This window comes from Talpa occidentalis, unplaced genomic scaffold (assembly GCF_014898055.3).
Source record: "Talpa occidentalis isolate TD23 unplaced genomic scaffold, MPIMG_talOcc4v2.1 talOcc4.12, whole genome shotgun sequence".
Lineage (NCBI taxonomy): Eukaryota > Metazoa > Chordata > Mammalia > Eulipotyphla > Talpidae > Talpa > Talpa occidentalis.
Window position 1 is genome coordinate 51,512,252 of NW_023601212.1, and position 20,426 is coordinate 51,532,677.

The 20,426-nt window shown below is 35.1% G+C and overlaps 1 protein-coding gene across 2 annotated transcripts in view; it reads left to right on the plus strand.

Annotated features, from left to right (window-relative positions):
* HMCN1 (hemicentin 1) overlaps window positions 1–20,426 on the plus strand; it is a 508,306-nt gene that overhangs the window by 314,813 nt on the left and 173,067 nt on the right. For both annotated transcript variants that reach the window (XM_037506314.2, XM_054693419.1), the window contains exons 36-38: window positions 3,424–3,547; window positions 18,883–18,984; window positions 19,804–19,980. In XM_037506314.2, coding sequence (XP_037362211.1) covers window positions 3,424–3,547; window positions 18,883–18,984; window positions 19,804–19,980 — 403 coding nt within the window. The remainder of the gene's footprint in view (window positions 1–3,423; window positions 3,548–18,882; window positions 18,985–19,803; window positions 19,981–20,426) is intronic.

Sequence of the window (20,426 nt, forward strand, 5' to 3'; positions counted from 1 at the left end):
GGCGAGAAAGCAGCAGCAGAAGCCAAAAGAGAAGCCAAGAAAGAAGCAGCAGAAGCAGAGAGAGAAGCAGAGAATGCCGGAGAGCACGGATAGAGTGAAGACTTGCTGGGGGTTGGGAGGCCTGCCAGCCTCCCGGCCCCCCAGCACTCCTGCCTGCCATATGCCTGGTAAACCCCAATAAAAGACCTGCAAAACCCCTGAGGACTCCAGAACTCCTCTTTACCCGGTCTGCATGGGATCCTAGAAAACCTGCTCAGTGGCCATTCCTGCTCCTCACAACTTCCATTTGAACAATTGACGTAGTCGGCAGGATCCATGTAGATGGGTATTGGAGCCCTCCGAAGATCTGGAGGGACTAAGGAGAACAGACTGTTTGCCTGTGATGATGCTGGAGGCGCCATGGCAGCACAGAAGGTGGACACCGTCCAGGAGCTGCTGGATGAGACCTCAGCTGGAGGAGGAGACACCTGAGAGGACCAGCCAATGACCCCTGAGGCAGGAGAATCATCAGGGAAAGAGGACCATGATTCGGAGCTTGCCAGTGCTGATGCAGGGAGTGGCCTGATGGACTTGGACTAATGGAGTTGGACTGACAATCCTGACAGAAGGCGGAGAACCTGGCAGTTATGTCTTTTCTTTTTGAGAATCTGGGGGTGGCCAGTGGGCCTAGATGGCCAAAAGCAGCCTGTGTATGCCCAGCAGCCAGGCAGAGGAGAAAAGCCAACTGAGAAGGCAAAAGCTGGTGCTGATGCTAAGTTAAGAAGCCCTGAGTGGCTATTAAGCAAGCCTGAGTATGCTGAAGAACTGTGAGTCTCATAAAATCACCTGTGGGTGATGCCTTGCTCATTCTTGAGTGAGGGTGAGGAGCTGAGGAACCTGTCTTTGGGGGACGGGTGGGGAACTTGGCTTGGGGTGGAGCCCAAGCTGCATGTAGAGTTTGGATCCCCGACCCATGTGCTCGTGCAGTGGGTTGGCCTGAGTGCAGGGGTCTGCAAGTCGCATTGGTGGCTATGAAAGCCGAGTGTTGGAGTGACTACTGCAGACAGAAACCCTGAGGGTTGGCGATTACCCCCAACAGAATAGAATCGCCAATCCCAGAGCTAGTGCATCCTGGGGGTGGATACTGTGTGCGGCTTGTAGCCGAGACTACAGCCAGAGAAGGCCAGGAAGCCTGACGGCTCCTGGTGTGTTACAGTAGATGCCGTGAGTGATTCCCCTCCCTCGTATGAGCAGTGCCTTCGGCAGCAGATTTGGTGGCTCATCTGCTGGTACCAATAATTGTCTTTTGCACTAGGTTGGGGCCCTGCCTGGACTTATTTGTGTTCTGTTGTATTTTGTTGTTATTGTGATGTATTTGCTTTTATGGGCTATGGCTGCATTGTTTATGTTTGCTAAGAGACAAAATTGTACATATGAAGACAATATGGCAGAAAACCCTGAGGGGGTGGACTGTAGGGTAAGGTAAAAGGTATCAGGCTTTTCTGCCCTCCCACCATCAGGATAGATGAGGGAACCCTGTGATCCTGAATGCATGCCTGATGGCGGGCACCTGAAGTGGGTACACCTGTGCTAAGACTGTGCTTTTTAAGGGCGGCGTCACAGGGACGCCAGAAGGCGAGAAAGCAGCAGCAGAAGCCAAAAGAGAAGCCAAGAAAGAAGCAGCAGAAGCAGAGAGAGAAGCAGAGAATGCCGGAGAGCACGGATAGAGTGAAGACTTGCTGGGGGTTGGGAGGCCTGCCAGCCTCCCGGCCCCCCAGCACCCCTGCCTGCCATATGCCTGGTAAACCCCAATAAAAGACCTGCAAAACGCCTGAGGACTCCAGAACTCCTCTTTACCTGGTCTGCATGGGATCCTAGAAAACCTGCTCAGTGGCCATTCCTGCTCCTCACAACTTTCATTTAAACACAGGGGCACATGAGTTAGTCTAAGGGGAGAGTAAAGAGTTAATCCAAGGGGAGGAAAAAAAAGAGTAAGAAATGAGAGGACTGAGCTATTTCAGTCTTAAGAAATTATGGCATTTAAAGGCCATGTGCAAAAGTCCAGAAGTGAATATAAATGCATCAGTGTGTTGCTTAATATGTTTAGTACAGTATGGCTGGAGAATAGTTTAAGTGGAATTTTACATGGGAGCATGAGAGAAGATCATTTGGGGTGAGAATGTTGTGAACCTGGAAGGCTATACTGAGTTCAGATTTCATTTTGGGCAAAGTAGGAAATCATGAATGAGCTTTGAAGGGGGCTTGGTAAAAGGATCAAATTTGCTTGTTAGACAAATTATTCTGGCAGCAGCATGCTAGTTAGATGAACAGTTTGTGATGTTGGAGACACTGAAGTATCAGTATTATAATCCCACAGCGACTGAGAATGGAAAACAGGAGATCTGAGAAAGAGTGGTATAATTAATATGAAAATTAAAGTGGATTGATTCCATAACCCAGATGATTGGAAACATGCAAAGAGAAGTAGGTTTTAGAGAGACAAGGAAAACATTTACAAGCTCCGCTTTTGTATATGTTACATGTCATGTGATAACCTATCCAGCATGTGTGTAGGGCTCAGGAAATTGCGGTCAACACTGCAAATGTAGGAGTCTGCACAGAACTTATTACCAAAGCCATGGATTTGGATGAAAACTAACAGAAATCTAAGTTTCCTCTTTATGATACAGGAAGAGGAAGCAGATCCCGTAATCTCCAAAGGAATTAACTGAGAAAATGCTGTATCTCCAATACCCAAAGGATAGTGAAATTTAGAGTAGGTAGTCAACGATTCTCAATGTTGTAGCTAGTGAAAGAGAATATGAATTTACTATGTAAGCTACTGAATATTGCAGTTGAAAGTTAACGAGGAACCTCAGAATAATTAGTTTTCAAGATTAACTGTTCAATCACCAGTTCAAAATGATGGGTGCCAGGTGCCAGGTGCAATGAGTTTAAGAGAGAAGTAAGGAAAAGTAGTTCAGGAAAAAAATCATCTGCATTCCCATTACTCATATTTTATGACTTTTATTGCTTTTCTGGTATCTATGACCATTTAATCAAAAAAGATCGCTGCTCTAAAACTATTTATGAAGTGTTATATAAATGTAACCATGATTTTTTTTTCAAATAGCTTAAATTTTCAGCACATATCTCATTGGTGCTAAAAATCTATTTTTTCAGTGGAATTTAATGATTATCCCAACAGGCTGGCCTTAGGTTATTTTATTTTATATTTTGTAATAAATAAGTTTTTCAGTCACATTAGTCTGTTTTCTTGTGTATGATGAAGTGATCTGGCTCTAATATGTCCAGAAATAATTAGGATATTGGCATAAACTATAATTAGATGTTATAAATTTAAATGAGTTTGTCTATCTCAGCAAATGTTTGCAAGTCCAAGTGCAAAGTCAAAATGCGGCCATGCTTTCTGCTCCCAATTAGATACAGTCTTCTGGTCGCGTTCTGCAAATAGCCAAAGCCCTGATGGAGGATGCTGGCAGATACACATGTGTGGCTACCAATGCGGCTGGAGAAGCACAGCAGGAGATTCGGCTGCATGTGCATGGTAATGTCATCTTGTGTCTTAACAAAAAGCTATGTCTGTGCTTTTTTACATGGTGGGCTCATTTTTATTGAATTGGCATGTAAATGCAACAAGTGTTTATTTCAATCTATGTGAAAAGAATCTAAATACTCTTTTTACATTATTGTAATTATGATTCCTTATTTAAAGATCTTCAATTTTCCAGATGTCACACAGGTCGTGCTAGAGATCATAAATAAATACACTACTCATGTTTTTAATTATTTGAATTCTATTAAGTGATAACTTTCCTCAGACAACATTTGCCAAAAAGAAGTTTCAAGGTTGTTCCTTAATCTTGTCTGTGCTTTTCTTGCCTGCCTATGAGAGGGATTTTGTAAGTAGAAGCTAAGCTTGGCTGAAGATCTTCTCTTTCATGCTTTAATAAAAAGTCCGGGTGGCTATGAACACCTCATGAATATTACAGCTTCACAGTAAACTTGAGAGACTTCCTGACCTTCAATTTAAGACTTCACATCTCTGGAGACTCATAAGAAAGGGCCAAGAATTGTAGACTTGGCCTTTTCTAATATAGCTAAGGAGAATTCACAGAAGTCTTCACTTTTGATTTTTTCAAAGGTTTTCACTTACTCATTAGTCATTATCTCTAATTCATGTGATTGCTTGTTAAATCTTTTATCCATCCATCCATCCATCCATCCATCCATCCATCCATTCATTCATACATTCACTCTTTTATAAGCAACTTAACCTATGTCAACTGAAACAATCACTGTGTAAAGTGAAATCAGACTTTAATAAATTAGAAGTTTATTAAAAGAGGTGATTCAGAGTCACTCAGGCCCTAAACCAGGGGAACAGCCATGAGACTTCTCTAATTGACCCACCTTTAGAGGTTTGGTCTCAGTTTATATAGATAAGTTGCATGCACAGAAAGAATACATAACACATTCTAGAACTAGGGTCTTGTTAACATCCAAGGATGTCAGAAATTAACCTGCTGGAAGTTAATCAGATGTCTCCATTCCCATTCTAGAACAAGGGTGTTCTAGAACAAGGGTGTTCTAGAACAAGGGTGTTCTAGAACAAGGGTGTTCTAGAATGGGAATGGAGACATCTGATTAACTTCTAGCAGGTTAGTTTCTGACATCCTTGGATAATGATAAAGGAGGAGCACTGATCATAAGTTCAAAGTCATCCTTTCATTTACAAAGTCAACATCTCATATCTGTCTGTGGGGGTGGATATATGAGGGCCAACGCTACTTGAACCTCTTATACTAAAAAATCCCTATAGAGATGGAGGGCCAGAGCCTGTAGTCAATTATCATATGTTCTTCCTTCCAGCAACTTGTCAACATGACAGGTGAACTTTTGTATCTGGACTTTTACTGGCACTTTGTTACTTCTTGTTGCAGAACTTCTTTACAGCAAACAAAGTATTTGTTTTACTGACTCCAGCCTCTTCAGCTATTCTGCAGTACTCAGAGTGGAGACATCTTTCACAGATGGTAGAATTCTTTTTTTTTTTTTTCCTAGTCCAAACCTATAGTAATGTCCAAAGTCTAGTTTAATTTCGGATGTAAAATAGGCTGTCAATATATGTTTAACAAATGAAAGAATAAAATAGTGAGTGAATGAAAAAAATGCCTTAATTGGATATTAAGTTCTTCTAATTTGCTTCTTTACATATTTTCTTTTATTTAACTCAGCCAGTTAAAAGACTCAAATCATTAGGTCCCTTAATGGTTCAAATAAACTGATTTATTCTTTCCCGAGATCCCCAAATGGAAACACGTAACTTGTGGATGTCAACACATACAAATTATGTTCATTCGGAGGCCCTTAGTTTTTTTCTCTAATTAATCAACTTAAAGACTAACATTTGACTATCTCCATCTTGGGATTACCTTACCATGCTTGCTGGCAGGCGGGGCAGGTTGGTCCTTCCCTACCTTAAGTTGCCTTGAATTTATCTTGTTCCTTGTAAAGCCTTTTATCTCTTCCTAATGCTCTTTAATAGTTGTCTCCAGCATCTCAGATCTAGACTTCCACCCAACTATATGCTTGAGGTAATTTTTTTGTTTGTTTGTTTTACTGGTGCCATAAATTTACCAGTGGTAAATTATATGTCCTAGTAAAGATAACTGTAGTTTTCCTTCTGAGGACATGTTGTTAAGTGATCAGATTGTTAGCTTTTTCTGTTTTATTTCTTTTGAGAATCTTTGAATTCTGTCTTTGAATACTGATGGTGGACTTGCTCTCCTTGTCCCTATTTTTCTACCCTGAGACTCCTGCTCTTCTTTATCTTCTCCTTTCAACAATTTCAGTTCTTATTTGGCCTCCATTGTTAACTAAGAGGAAACAGTTAAGTAGGATAGTTTTATATGTTGTGATCATCTCAGCCATTGGAGTCAAACTAACTTTTGGTTTAAATTCTATGCTAACCATGATCTCTGTCTCACCAAAGAGGTGAGATCTAGTAGGAGCTGAAAATGTTTCAGCTAGTATGATTTTGAATGTCTGGATAACAGTTAATCAACCTGAAGGAAAAATGAATGATAAAGTTAACATTTAATCTAATACTGGCTGTGATCAACCTAGAGAAAGTAGTTGGCTAAGTACACATGACATGTGACATATTGGCACGTGTGACAGCAGCATCAGATGCATATGGTTCCAAACTTGATTCTGTTCTCTCCATTCTTATATTAATAACTTCAGTGAGCATTACACATGTTCAAAAAGGTAGAAATTTCTAAGGGACAGAGTGATGATAGATTTCAATGACAATTTAACCTGTTGTGAACTACTCCATAGGATAGGGTGGAGAAAGAGAAGTAGAATAGCTTAAAGACTTGAGTTATTAAATGGCATGCTCTGATTACTATAGATAGAATCATTTCTAGTAAAGGTAATCATCCTTCGAAGTCAGTAACAGGAACTTATAGTATCAAGAACAAGAGAGGAATTAGTTCAGTTATACTCTTTTGCTCTAAATGTTTCTGAAGTATTGTTATCTAATTCTGCTATTAAGAGGAACATTGAAAAGTTTATAGGGAAGCTGTGATCATTTCATTCAGTTTATTTATTCACTTATTCAACCAACTCTATAGTTGCCTTTTAAGTTAGGGTTTAATTCCAATCTTTATTGCTCCGGTGATACATTCAGCAAATGAAAATTTACTACAATTGTCATCCAGAAGTATTCAATCCTAAGAAAACTCAGCTTTCCAATTGTTTAATAGTTTGCTTTCTTATAAAGGAGATTTTAGATGCTTTCAGTTTTCTCAATCATGGAAAAAAGTGTTTCCAGAAGATGAAGTAAGTAAGGGTGGATGGTCTCCTGGAGTAGAAGACCAAGTCATGGTCATGAGAAGAAAAGCATGCTCATGGTCCCCTGGGTTTTCTAGGGAGCTCTGTCTATTTTGAAAGACAGAGGCTCTCAGTTGGTGGTCCTTTTTGATCATCAGTTTCATAATTCTGGAAGTTCTTATTCTCTAGAACAAACTATGAAATTGTATCTAAACATCGTATATTTGCCAACTGAGACAGATGTTTCCACAAACAAATGATAATTTGGAGTCTAATGGCTCAAGCATTCATTTCATCTGTACTTAATTATTTTCTGGGGGAAATTAACTAAGGTGAGACATCCAGAAGTAGAATGTTGTGGCTGAAAATCGAGGCTTTGAGTGTGGGTCCCTGTTCTACAAAGTGAATACTGGAGGAGAGTTGGCTTACATGTTAACTTTTTAAAAACTCAGCTTTTTCATCTGTAAAATGGGAAGGGATAATAATAATCATTGGAAAGGTTGTTGTGAGGATTAAATGAAAGGCTACAAGTGAAAATCTTAGCCTGATGCTTGGTTCCTAGTCATCATTCATAAATGGTAGTTTAACCACTGTTTTGGCCAAACACATACTTGGCTTATGGCCCTTCTCACTACACCAACATTATAACAAATAAATCTAAAATCCTGTTGCCTTTCATTGTTGGCCAGGGACCATCTTGTGTCTGTGTTTGTAGTCTGGTGAAAACATTAGTAGAGCACCATTTAACTTTTCAAAAATCATTGCTTGGCTAACATCTGCCAACACCCACTTAAAAAAAGGTTTCTCCATTGTTTCTGTGTTTTGCTGACTTGTGGACTAAAGGACACTTGAGGATTTGTAATAAACCTTTTTTTTTCTTTTCTAAATAAATAACTTCAATTCAGGACTCTTGTTATACTATTTGCTCAGTGTAGATGAATCTTCTGCTCACTGTCATAATTTTGTTGGTTATGGAGAATAAACTTACCCAAATCACTTTTAGATCAGCTATGTATTCATTCAGATTTAACCAGGATTTGGAAAAGTCAGTTTCTACTTTTGAGTGATTAAAACAGTAGGCATAATTTAGTTCACAATTTGCCAAGAAGTAAGTATGGTGGTTTTGGCATGAAGTGAGTAGGCAGCCTTTGGAGGAAGGGAAAAAAGCCACAAATTGAATGGAATTCAACCTCTTGCTTAGAATGTGCAGACCTCTTTTATTGTTCACATAAGATATTATTCCTTTACTAATATTTCTGTATAGAAAACTGTTCTCCTACATTCAAAATTGCAAGACTATCTCTTTAAATGATAGGTGGGACTAACAGAATTTATTTTTGTATTTACTCTTTACCTAAAATGTCCAAATTCCACTTGTTGAAAGTTTTTTTTCCCCCTATTAAATGGTCTTGGCACCTTTTAAAAACTCATTTGACTATAGATGTGTAAAAGGTTATTTATGTAACCTCAATTCTATTCCTTTGCCTTTATGTCTACCCTTAAGCCAGTACCACAGTCTTGTTTTGTTTCAGCTTTATTGAGGCATAATTGACTCAATATACTCAATATGCTAAAAATGTACATTATAATTTATGTAAATATCTTGAAATTGTTACTGCAATTGGTTAACACATCAATTGCCTCATCTGTTATCTGTATTTATTATTTATTTATTTATTTATTTATTTATTTATTTATTTATTTATTTATTTATTTATTTATTTTGCAGTGAGAGTGGTTAAGATCTTCTCTCTTAGCTATACTGATTATTAACTATAGTCACATCCTGTATATTGTGTCACCAGAACTTACTCATAACTGAAGGACTTTGACCAGCATTTTCCTGTACCTCCACCCCTAACCTCTGACATTCTGCTCTCTATTACTATGAGTATGATTTTTTTAATCGAATCTGCAATAAATTATACAGTATTTCTCTAGCTTATTTCACTTAGCATAATGTTCTATCAATTCATCCATGTTATTCTTGAGATTTCCTTCTTTTGCATGATTGAATAGTATTAATGATCATGTAGTGTGTATATATAAAATGTGTGTACATATATCTGTATATATTTCACATCTTTTTTACCCATTCATTCATTAACAGACACTTAGGTTATTTCTATATCTTGGCTATTGCAAATAATGTTGCAGTGAGCATGGTAGTATAAAAATATGTCTTTGAGATAGATTCATTACTTCCTTAAGATAAATAGCAGAAGTGATCATATTGTACTTTGTTTGGTTGTTTGTTTTCTTTGAAGAACCTTCATACTGTTTTCCAGAGTGACTCTACCGATTTACTAACAGTGTACAAATACCCCCCTTTATTCACCTTCTTGACAACACTTGCCACATCCTCCCCATCACTTGTTATATTTTGTCTTTTGGATAATAATTATCCTAAAAGGTGGTGAGGTGAGATAGCTCAGTGTGGTTTTGATTTGCATCATCATGTATTTGATTTGTATTTTCCTGATGATTAGTAATTTTTAGACCTTGTCATGTACCCGTTGACCATATATATGTGTTCTTTGCAAAAGTGTCTACTTAGAAGCTCTACCCATTTTTAAATCAATTTATGTTTTGTGCTACTGAATTATATGCATTTTTAAATATTGGCCATTAACTCCTTATCAGATACATGATTTGCAAAATTTTCTCCTAATCAGTAGGTTCGTTTAATTGTTGTTTCTCTTGCTGTGCAGAATTTTTTCAGTTTGATGTGGTCACACTATTTCTGTTTTTGTTGCCTTTATTTTTGGTGTCAAATCCAAAAAAGCTCTACCAAAACTGACATCTATGATGCTGATATGTTTCCTTCTAGAAGCTTAGGGGTTTGTGGTTTCAGGTCTTACATTTAAGTCTTTAAAATCTATTACCACACTCCCGAATACTGTAGCTTTGCAGCAATTTTGAAGTCAGAAAATATAATTACTTTATTTTTAGTCCTTAAAAATTATTTTATTGTATTGAGTCTCTTGCATTTATATAAACAATTTAGTATCAATTTGTTAATTTCTGTAAAAAAATGCAATTGGGATATCAATTAGGATTTATTGAATATGTTGATGACAGAAATATTTTCATGTTAAGAATATTTATCTTCCAACCCATGAACATGTGCTTCTTTTCATATATTTAGATATGAATTCCTTTAATTTTTGTAATGATGTTTTGGAGTTTTTTGAAGAAAAAGCTTGTGACTATAATTAAATTTGTTCCTGAATATTTTATGTTTTGATGCTGTTGTAAATCACGCTTTCAGATTTTTATTTGCTACTGTATAAAAATACAAATGATCTTGTGTAATGATCCCATAGCCTACAACTTGGCTCAACTCATTTATTACTGATAAGCTTTTGAGGATGTCTTCGGATATTCTACTTATAAAATCATGTCATCTGCCTTTAGAAATAATTTAACTACCTTTCCAATTTGGATGATTTTTTTTTTTTTATTTCCTACTTATGCTAGGTAGAGCCTCACATACAATGTTAAATAACAATAGAACTGGTGATATCCTTGTCTTGTTCCTGGATTTAAAAGAAAGCTTTAAGTTTTCCCATTAAATGTGATATTAGGTGTGTATTTTTCTTCAGTGGTATTTATCAGATTGAGAATCTTTCTTTTTATTCTTATTCTGTTAAGTGATTTTAATCATGAAATGGTTTGGATTTTATCAAATACTTATTCTACATTTATTGAGATGATCATGATTTTTGTCCATGAACACTGATTTTCATGTTAAAACTCTGCTTTCCTGGGACAAATCCCTCTTTGTCATGGAGCATAATCTGTTTCAGATGTTGCTGGATTCATTTACTAGTATTTTGTTGATTTTTTTTTTGTGTCTGTCTTTAAAGAGGATCTTAGTCTGTAGTGTCCTTTCATTGGACGTCTCTGGTTCTGTTATCATGCTGAAACTAGCTACTTAGAATCATTTGAGAAGGTTTCCTTCTTTGTTATATTTTGAAAGAGTTTGTGAAGGATTTATGCTAATTCTTTAAGTGTTTCATAGAATTCACCAGGAAAAATATATGGACCTGGTGTATACTTTGTAGGAAGTTTTTTGATTAATAATGAAATTCATTTGTTTTTATATGTCTATTCAGATTTTCTGTTTTGTTAGTCAATTTGAATAGTCTGTCTTTCTAAGAAATTGTCTATTTTACCTTGGTTATCTCATTTCATGGTACACAATTGTTTGTAATATTCTAGTATAATACTTTTTTATCTCTGTAGATTTGGTAATAAAGAACTGGTTATCCTCTTTCACTCCCAATTTTAATAATTTGGTCTTAGCTCACTTGTGTTAGTCTAAAATTTTCTCCATTTTGTTGCAATGTTTGCTTTCTTTTCACAGGTGTAGTCCACATAGAATTTCCACTACCAGTTCACTGTATCACCACAGTCCCTTGTGTTCTTCCCTCTCTAGTTTGGTCCCTCTCCCTTCCCCTCCCATGCAGAATGTCTCTGATTTATAGTTGTGTGTTTATTTTTGTTTTGTTTTGTTATGTTTTTATTGTTATTATTTTTCCCTAATGCCTTATTTGATTCCCCTGTATTCCTCCTATAAGTGAAACCATCTGATATTTTTTCTTTTTCCTTCTGACTTAGTTCATTGAGCATAATCCCTTCAAAAATAAAAAATGATTTAAAATATATATAAATAAAAATATATATTTATATAAATATATATATATAATTAAATATATTTTTTCCATTTTTGTTGATTTTTTGCAAAGAACCAGTTTTTGGTTTCATTCATTTTCTTTATTGTTTTTTGTTATATAATTCTTTATGTTCTAGTCTTTATTAAGATGGAATATTAGGTTATTCCATTTTCTAGAGTTTGCTTGTGTTCATCAGCTTCTGATAGAATGTTAGCTTATTTTTCTGAGATTTTTTAAATATAATTTGCAGCTACAAATTTTGCTTGAGAAGTGCTTTCTTGCATCCCATAAGTTTTTAGTGTGTTGTATATTCATTTTTACTCACTTCAAAGTATCATCTAATATTTTATGACATTTCTTCTTTAAAGCATTTGGTCACTTAGAAATGTTATTTAATTTCTATGTATTTCCAAATTTCCCAGTTTTTTTCATGGTTAGTCATAATTTCATTCCATTATGGTTGGAGAACATATTTTTAATCTTTTTAGATCTATTGTGGCTTATTTTATAGCTTTACATAGCATCTATCCTTGAAAATGTTATATGTCTTCCTGAAAAGAATATACATTCCATTGCTGGGTGGTGTTTTTATGTGTATCTATTAGTTTACAGATTTGTTCAAGTCTTCTATTTTACTGTTGATTTTCTTTTCACTGTTTTATCCATTCTTGAAAATGGCATGTTGAAATCTTCAACTATTGGAGAATTGTTTTACATGATGAATCTGTCAATTTTTCCTCATGTATTTTGCAACTCTATTGTTACATGAATATATGCTTAAAATGTTAAATCTTTTTGATTAATCAGAATTTATATCATTGAAAAATGTCCTACTTTATTTCTAATAAGATTTCTTGTTCCAGGTCTTTCTTGTTTGGTGTTAGTATAGTATAGTCTCCTTGGCTCCTTTTTGGTTATTGTTTGCATGGTATATATTTTTCCCCATCCTTTTACTTCCAACCTATTTGTGTCTTTGAATCAAAAGTGTATATTTTGTGGACAACATATAATTGGATTAGGTTTTTTTTTAAAGCCTTAGTTTTTGATTGGAATGTTTAGTACATTTGTAATTAGTGTAGTTACTGATGTCCAAGTCTTATGTCTGTCATTTGCTGTATTTTTTATATGCATTATATTGTCACTGTTTTTATTTTCCATTATTACAATTTTCTACTAAATAGATATTATCTTGTGCACCATTGTATTTCCCTTTGTTCTTTTAATATATTTCTTGGGTTTATACAGCTTTCTGGACTCCAAGTTTTTGTGTTTTTTTTTTTAGATGAATAATCAGTTGTTCAGCTTACTGAGGATTCCTGCATTTAATAAGTCACTTATTTTGTTGCCTTCAAGGTTACCTTCTATCTTTGCCTTTAAACAATTTGATTATGATATTTATATCTGGGTGTGGATTTTTTTGTTTGTTTTTCTATGTTGGAGTGTGTTAGCTTCTTAGACTTGTTTTCCATCAAATTTGAGAAGATTTCAAAATATTTCTTGAAACATTATTCTTTCTGCACCTTTGCCTCCTCTCCTTTGGGAGACCCATTATGCATAAAGTTTGATGTTGTCCCGCAAGCCTTAAAGAGTCTGTTCTGTTCACTTTTCTTCACTTTTTTCTTACTGTTACCAAAATTAGATAGTCTCAATTGACCATGCTTCCTTAGTCCTTTGCATCTCTCTTAATTTATTGTTTAAAAGTAACATTTTAAGTAATATAGAAACTCTGTAAGTCATTTCCTTTTCATGATTTTTGTTGCTATTGTTGTTGCTATGTTTACTTATTCCTTTAGTTTATTGATTTGAGTGAATAGACAGAAAACTTCCATCCCTCAAAATGTTTATATTCTAACCCCAGGCCCTGTAAATAAGTTAGGTCACATGGCAAAGGGGAATTAAGATTGCTGATAGAATTAAGATTGTTAATAATGTGACCTTTAAATAGAGAGGTCATCCTGAATTACTTAGTTGAGTCCAGTATAATCATAATGGCTATAAAAGCTGAAAGTGGGAGAGGGAACTTCAGAGTAAGAGGATGTGAAAAGAACTTATTAGCCCTCCCCAACCCCTGCCTACCCACTGCTGGCTTTGAAGATGGAGGATGGGAACAAGCAGCTGATCAGTGCAAGTGGCCATTAGAAAATGGAAAGGACAAAAAAAACAGAATGTAGAATGTTCAGAAAAGAACTGAGTCCTTCTGAGAGCTTGATTTTAATCCAATGAGACAATCTTGGTTTTCTGACCTATAGAATTGAAAAATAATATGATTTAAACTACCAAGTTTGAATAGGTTCTGTGGGAACACAAGATGGTTACTATGCTAATAGCTTTTCTGAATAAATTCAATAAAGTTTATTTTGTCATACTTTAAAGTACTTCTGGGGAAAAGATTTTTTTGCAATGAGCTAAATTGTGAGTCTGCCAAATAAAGATAAGTCCTCTGAGTGGGAATTTGCAGGAAAGGGCCAAACAGGTCAAATGGTGACAGGTTTTTAGGAATGGTGTTTTTCGGCAGCTGCAAACCCAGTCTTCTTACTCAGTCATCTTCTAGACTGCCTTTTTCATCGTGGTCACAGAGGTATTTGTTTTCAAGTTACTTGGTAGAGAGTGATGGGAACAGGATGAAATTAAATGCCATAAAACTCATTGTTCTTACTGAGGTTTAGCTGTTTTTTTTGTTTTTTTTTTACCTAAACAATTTAATTATTACAAGTTTTGGTTTATTTTCAGAGTTCTGAAGATATTGTCACTTTTTTCCTGTGTTAACTTTTGCTTGTTTTGTTTTTCTTCTTTTTAAAAAAAAATAGAGTTTTTAGGTTCCTTACACTGGTGCTCTTAGTGATATCTTGTCTTTTTTCTTCAAATTCTCTAGTGAAATTAAAATACTAGCCCACTCCACAGCTCTGATGTTTCTTATTCCTACTGCATCATTTGATTGCAGAAACTACACAGTCTGTCAAATCACTCAGTGATAACTTCAGTCCAGATGGTTTCACTGAGTTTATAATTACTGTTTTAAAGGACTGTGCCATGGACTAACTGTTTTTCATTTCCAGTTGGAAAAGTCAGCCAATTTAAAGGTCTTTTGCTCATAAGTACAATACTATGTGTGTGTGCATAGTGTGTGCGTGTTGTGTTTGTATGTGTATATACATATGTGTATATATGTGTGTGTGTACCAGCACTGAATACAGAAATCAGAACTATACTAAGAATTTCAAGCAGTAAGTTTTAAAATATTAAATTAGATGGATATGAAGGAACCACAGGAGCAAAGGAAGATTGGGTTCTAGGATTCAACTACAGGAACAACATCCAGGAAAATAAAGATCTGAACCACAAGGACTTCTGCCTCCAAGGAAAAACTTTATTTTATACTTGTCAACCAGCTTTAATCTTTTATTCCCTTTTATTTGGCCTTTTTTGGCCTCTTTTCCTGATTTTTTGGTAACTTGTATTTTTTTCTTTGGTGTCTTCCGCCTTTATTTTTATTATTTTTTATTCATAATTTATTATGATTTATTTCATTAGGTTTTTTCTAGGTTCTGGCTAGATGCTTAAAACATCTATTTTCAACAATTCATAGTTTTTAATACTAATTGGGGTTTTAAGATTTCTGTTGAGTGCTGAGATGCTTGGTTACATCTGTAGGTTTTAATTTTTAAGTATTCTCACTGCAATTTTCTTTTTTAAAAGAGGATTTATTTATTTATGCATACAAGAACTGGGGTCCAGGCCAGAAGTGCAGGTCTATGTGTGTGTGTGTGTGCGTGTGTGTGTGTGAGAGAGAGAGAGAGAGAGAGAGAGAGAGAGGATTCACCAGAGACAGAGTGGGGAAAGGAACAGGCAGACTGACTGAAATACACTGCTGAGGGAAGCAGAGACGAGACAGGTGAGGTCTGCTGCACCATGTGGGTAGCTCCCTGGATGGCTGGGGATTGAACTCATCCTGTAGAGGCTGCAGGTAGCTCCACAGTGCTATGCTTAACCTTTTATACCACCAGGAAGGCCCTCATTACAATTTTCTGATCCCATACCTTTGTCTTGATTTCCTCTATAATGAAGCTTTTCACCATGTATGATGCTTAATACTTTTGTTATGGATTTCTATTCATTTTTATTATAGATTTCTATTCATTATTTAATTATTTTATATATACTTTATTGTTATATTTTGTCACCTAATACTTATATAGTCTATTATGGAAGTATTCCATTGACATTGAAAAATATATGTGTTCTTTGTTATGAAAATGTACACACTCAATGGGAAATATTATTTTTCATATTCTTTATAATTTTTGTTTCACTATAGGGTCAATTTCTGAGAAAGGCACATTAACATATACTACTTAATACTTATATAATTTTGGGACAACAACATCACATTTCCATATGTGCATATGGTTCAATCAAGCAAAGTCTGTTTAACAAATGGTTTTGGGAAAATTGGACAGCCACATGCAAAAAGAAGTAATAAAACTAAATAATTACTCCACACATAAAATTTAATCAAAATGCATTAAAAACTTGGATATAAGACCTGAAACTATAAATGCATAACTGAAAACATAGGTTATACACTTCTTGATCTCAACCTCAGGCAAGAATTTAGGTATACTACTCCAATGGAAAGGAAAACAAAACAAAAAATAAGCCAATAGTACCCCGTCAAACTAAGGAGCTTTTGTACAATAAAAGAAGCCAACAACAAATCTAAAAGAATGAGAAAATACTTGTGTATCACACATTTGACAAGGGGTTTTAATTTTTAAAATATATGGAGCGCTCAAACAACTCAACAAAAACCAGCAACCCAATTGAAAATGAGCAAAAGACTTAAATAAATACTTCTCTAAAAAAGACGTTCATAGACAGACACATGGAAAAAAAAATGTTCATCACATATTATAAGGGAAATGCAAATCAAAACTACAGTGAAAACTGCATTGTGTTTTATATGCAACGAATGACTTAGCAAAAAGAGAAATTAAGAAAATAACTCCACCTACAATGACAACAAAGATGAAGGAATATCTGGTAGTAAATTTAACAAAGGAGGAGAAGTACTTATATGCTAAAAACTGTAAGATATTGTAAAAGGAAATTAAAAAAAGACACAAAGAAATAGAAATATGTTCTTTGTTTATGGGTTAGGAGAATAAACAATGTTAAAATGGCCATATTACCTAAAGCGATTGATAGATTCTGTGCAATACCTATTAAAATCCCAGTGATATTTTTCAAGGACAACAATAAAATTTGTATGGAACTACAGAAGACTCCAAGTAGCCAAAGCAATCCTAACAGAAAAGAGGAAAAATGGGGGATCAAATGCCTTGACTTCAAACTATACGACACAGTAATAATAAAAACAGTATGGTATTGGAACAACAACAACAAAAAAAAAAAAACCAAACCAGAAACAGAGACCAATGGAATATAATAGCAAGCTCAGAAATAAACCCACAAATATCTGGACCATTAATATGAATGAAGACAATGAAGAGATATACCTGCTTTTTAACAATATTTGCCTTTTTATTCAATATATAAGGCATTGCCATTATGATGGATTTTTCATAAGCATAGCATTCTAAGCAACAGAAAGCATTTTGCTTTGTTGTGATTAATGACTTGCTTATTATATCAGTTAGAAATTGATGTCATCCCTGCTCACCTGGTAAAGCTGCTTATTGTCAAGAGTTTTGCAGTTTTTTATTTGTGCTTTTTATACACTTGGATTTTTTAATTATCAAAATATTAATTAGTTTTAACTTTGTCTAATAAGAAAACAAACTCACACATAATGCTTTTGATTTATATATTTGAGTTTATTTCTGCTGTCTTATTCTAATCATTTTCTTGTTCCTGTTACCTTTCTCTTTTCTCTGTTTTTGCTAAATTAATGGATAATTGCTTGATTGTATAAGCTGAAAGTGAGGGACTCCAGTGCACTGAATGAGTTAAATTTTAGCAAATCTTTAAGATTTACAATATAGCAAATCTTTGTTTTTCTATTAAAGTATTAAGTTTTATCTGCAGCATCTTCTTCAAATAAGACAAGACTACTAGCTTACTTGTAATTTTTTTTTATCCTGGCCTCCCTCCTGTGTTCCTAGAGACAGTGTTGAAAATACAGGTGTTTTTTTTTTTTTTTAAGATTTTTTTATACATACAAGAACTGGGGTATATGCCAGAGGTGTGGGGTGGAGGGGTGAGGATTCACCAGAGACAGAGTGGGAAGCAGAACAGGTGGATCTGCTGAAATTCACTGCTGAGGGGAGCAGCTGGCAAGACAGGAGAGGTCTGCTATGCCATGTGGGTTGGCTCCCTGGCCTGGGAATAGAACTCCTGCAGCAGTGGCTAGAGATAGCTTGATAGCGCTGAGACTTTAACCCCTGCACCACCAACCAGGAAGGCCCAAAAATATAGGGTATTTCTATTCAAGTTGTTATCCCTTTTATACCATGTATCTCAGACTTTTCACATTCCCACTTTATAAGTATGTTAAATAATAGGGTAGCATTGTCTGTGACTACTTAAAATTAAAAAGCTAGTATTCTGTTTTATTTCACTATTTAGTTGTAACTTTTATAACAAAAGAAAAAACTACTAAAAACTGAAAAAATAACTTTATGTTTCTGAAATGGCTTAACAGTACTGCCCAATATGATTGTCCAATAAAGTCTCATATTTTCAGAAATAATGATTTTTCCTTGGAAGACTTGAAATGGAATAATTTACTTCTTGGTAAAGACAAGTCCTCATGAGACCAATCAGGATCATTGAAATTTTATTTTTTTTTAAAGATTTATTTATGCATACAAGAGCTGAGGTACAGGCCAGAGATGCGGGGGGGTGGGGGGCGGTGAGAGGATTCTCCAGAGACAGATTGGGGAACAGAACAGGTAGACTGACCGAAATATACTGCTGAGGGGAGCAGCGGGCAAGACAGGAGAGGTCTGCCTCGCCATGTGGGTTTCTCCCTGGCCGGCTGGGGATCGAACTCATGCTGCAGAAGCTGCGGATTGCTTCACAGTTCGGTGCTTAACCCCTTGTGCCACCAGGGAGGCCCTTCATTGGAATTTTTAAAATATTCCTTTAATATTATTTTAATACTTACTAATCTCTAATTCTAAGGCTTTTCCTATCTGGGCACAGAGAAATGGATGATCCAGAAAAAATAGTAAGTTCTTTTTTAAATTCTGTTCAATTCTACTTAGTAATATACTTAACTTTTATTCCAACTATATCAGCATGTACATGTGAAGGACAGAAAGAAATGGTCATTCCCACTAAGGAAATAATTTTACTTTAAATAGCTTAGTTGTACAAATTAATTATCTGTCTGTGCTTGCAGAGCCACCCAGTCTGGAAGATGCAGGGAAGATGCTGAATGAGACAGTGGTGGTGAATAACCCTGTACAACTGGAGTGTAAGGCAGCAGGAAATCCCTTGCCTGGTATGTTTATTTTTGCATTCTGGAACTTATTAACATTTTATGATATCTGTGAATAGATAAAGTTGTTGATGAGCATAATGTATCAGTTACTATAAAGGAAAGATTATATTGTGCCTTTCATTGGTAAAGTATGGAAAAGGATATCATTGGGTGGGTGATGTTTTTGAATTTTCATTGCTTTTAAGTACATGATGTAATTTAACCAGTTAAATGTTTTAGAAATATGTGAATACCTTGTATTATTGCTCATGCTATGGCCACAAAACCCACAGTGGTATTTCACATGTGTAATGCATGTGAAAGCAAAATGCATCATGACTTTTCAAATATTCATATAAATATATATATAACCCAAATCAGTAATTTTATTAAGACTATCATTTTGCATTTTTTACTCTCATCACTGATAAATTATTCACATGAATCAGTAATATAAATTTTTAGATTAATAATGTATATAAAATTTGCTTTGATTAGATGCATAGACAAAATATTTATAGATGAAAGGAATATCCACAATAATAAGCAGATTTAAAGTTTGTTATCTGACAATATTGATACCCTAGAGATAATACAAAGAATATACTTTTTCTAAATTCATTTTCAGGACTCTTATATTGACTTGACCATTTGTATTCTTCCAAGGATTATCTCTGTGTTAAAACCAATCTTAAATAGGTATTTAAATGATTAAGCTGGAATGATAAGCATATGAATAAATCGTGTTGCTATTTTAGTTAAAGTCAGTTTAATATACCTGTTGAGCTTATAAAAGAAAAAAATACTTAACAGATGGGCTTTTTTCTCTTCCCCTTGCAGCTATTACATGGTATAAAGATAATCATCCACTCTCAGGCTCCACCAGTGTAACTTTCTTGAACAGAGGACAGATCATTGATATTGAAAGGACCCAGATATCAGATGCTGGCATTTATAAGTGTGTGGCAATCAACTCGGCCGGAGCTACGGAGTTGTTTTACAGTCTGCAGGTCCATGGTTAGTGCTACCTCCAGATTCATCTTAGGGTAAAGAAGCATCCAGAATGATAAGTGCTTCAATAAAATTTGAGTGCAGATATTTAACAGGGTGTGTTATTGTCATGTTTATTTAAGAGCACAGTGTTCTAAACCAATAAATGTTTTTATTTCCCACGATGTTGAACTTAAATTTGCTTTAGATGAATTTTTGAAATGGTCATGATTTATCAGCTAATGACAATAACCCTTTTTCTAAAATACTCTTGAAGAGAATCATAGATATTAGAGAAATGTTTCCAAGTTATTTTTTTCTTTAGCAGTGTTTAAAAAGGAGATAGTAGTTAACATACTACAGTGGGTGCAGTGGAGATAGACACACACACACACACACACACACACACACACACACACACCCTTAGAAATCAAGAAATAAAAATCCACTCTGACATTAGAACTGGATTTCCT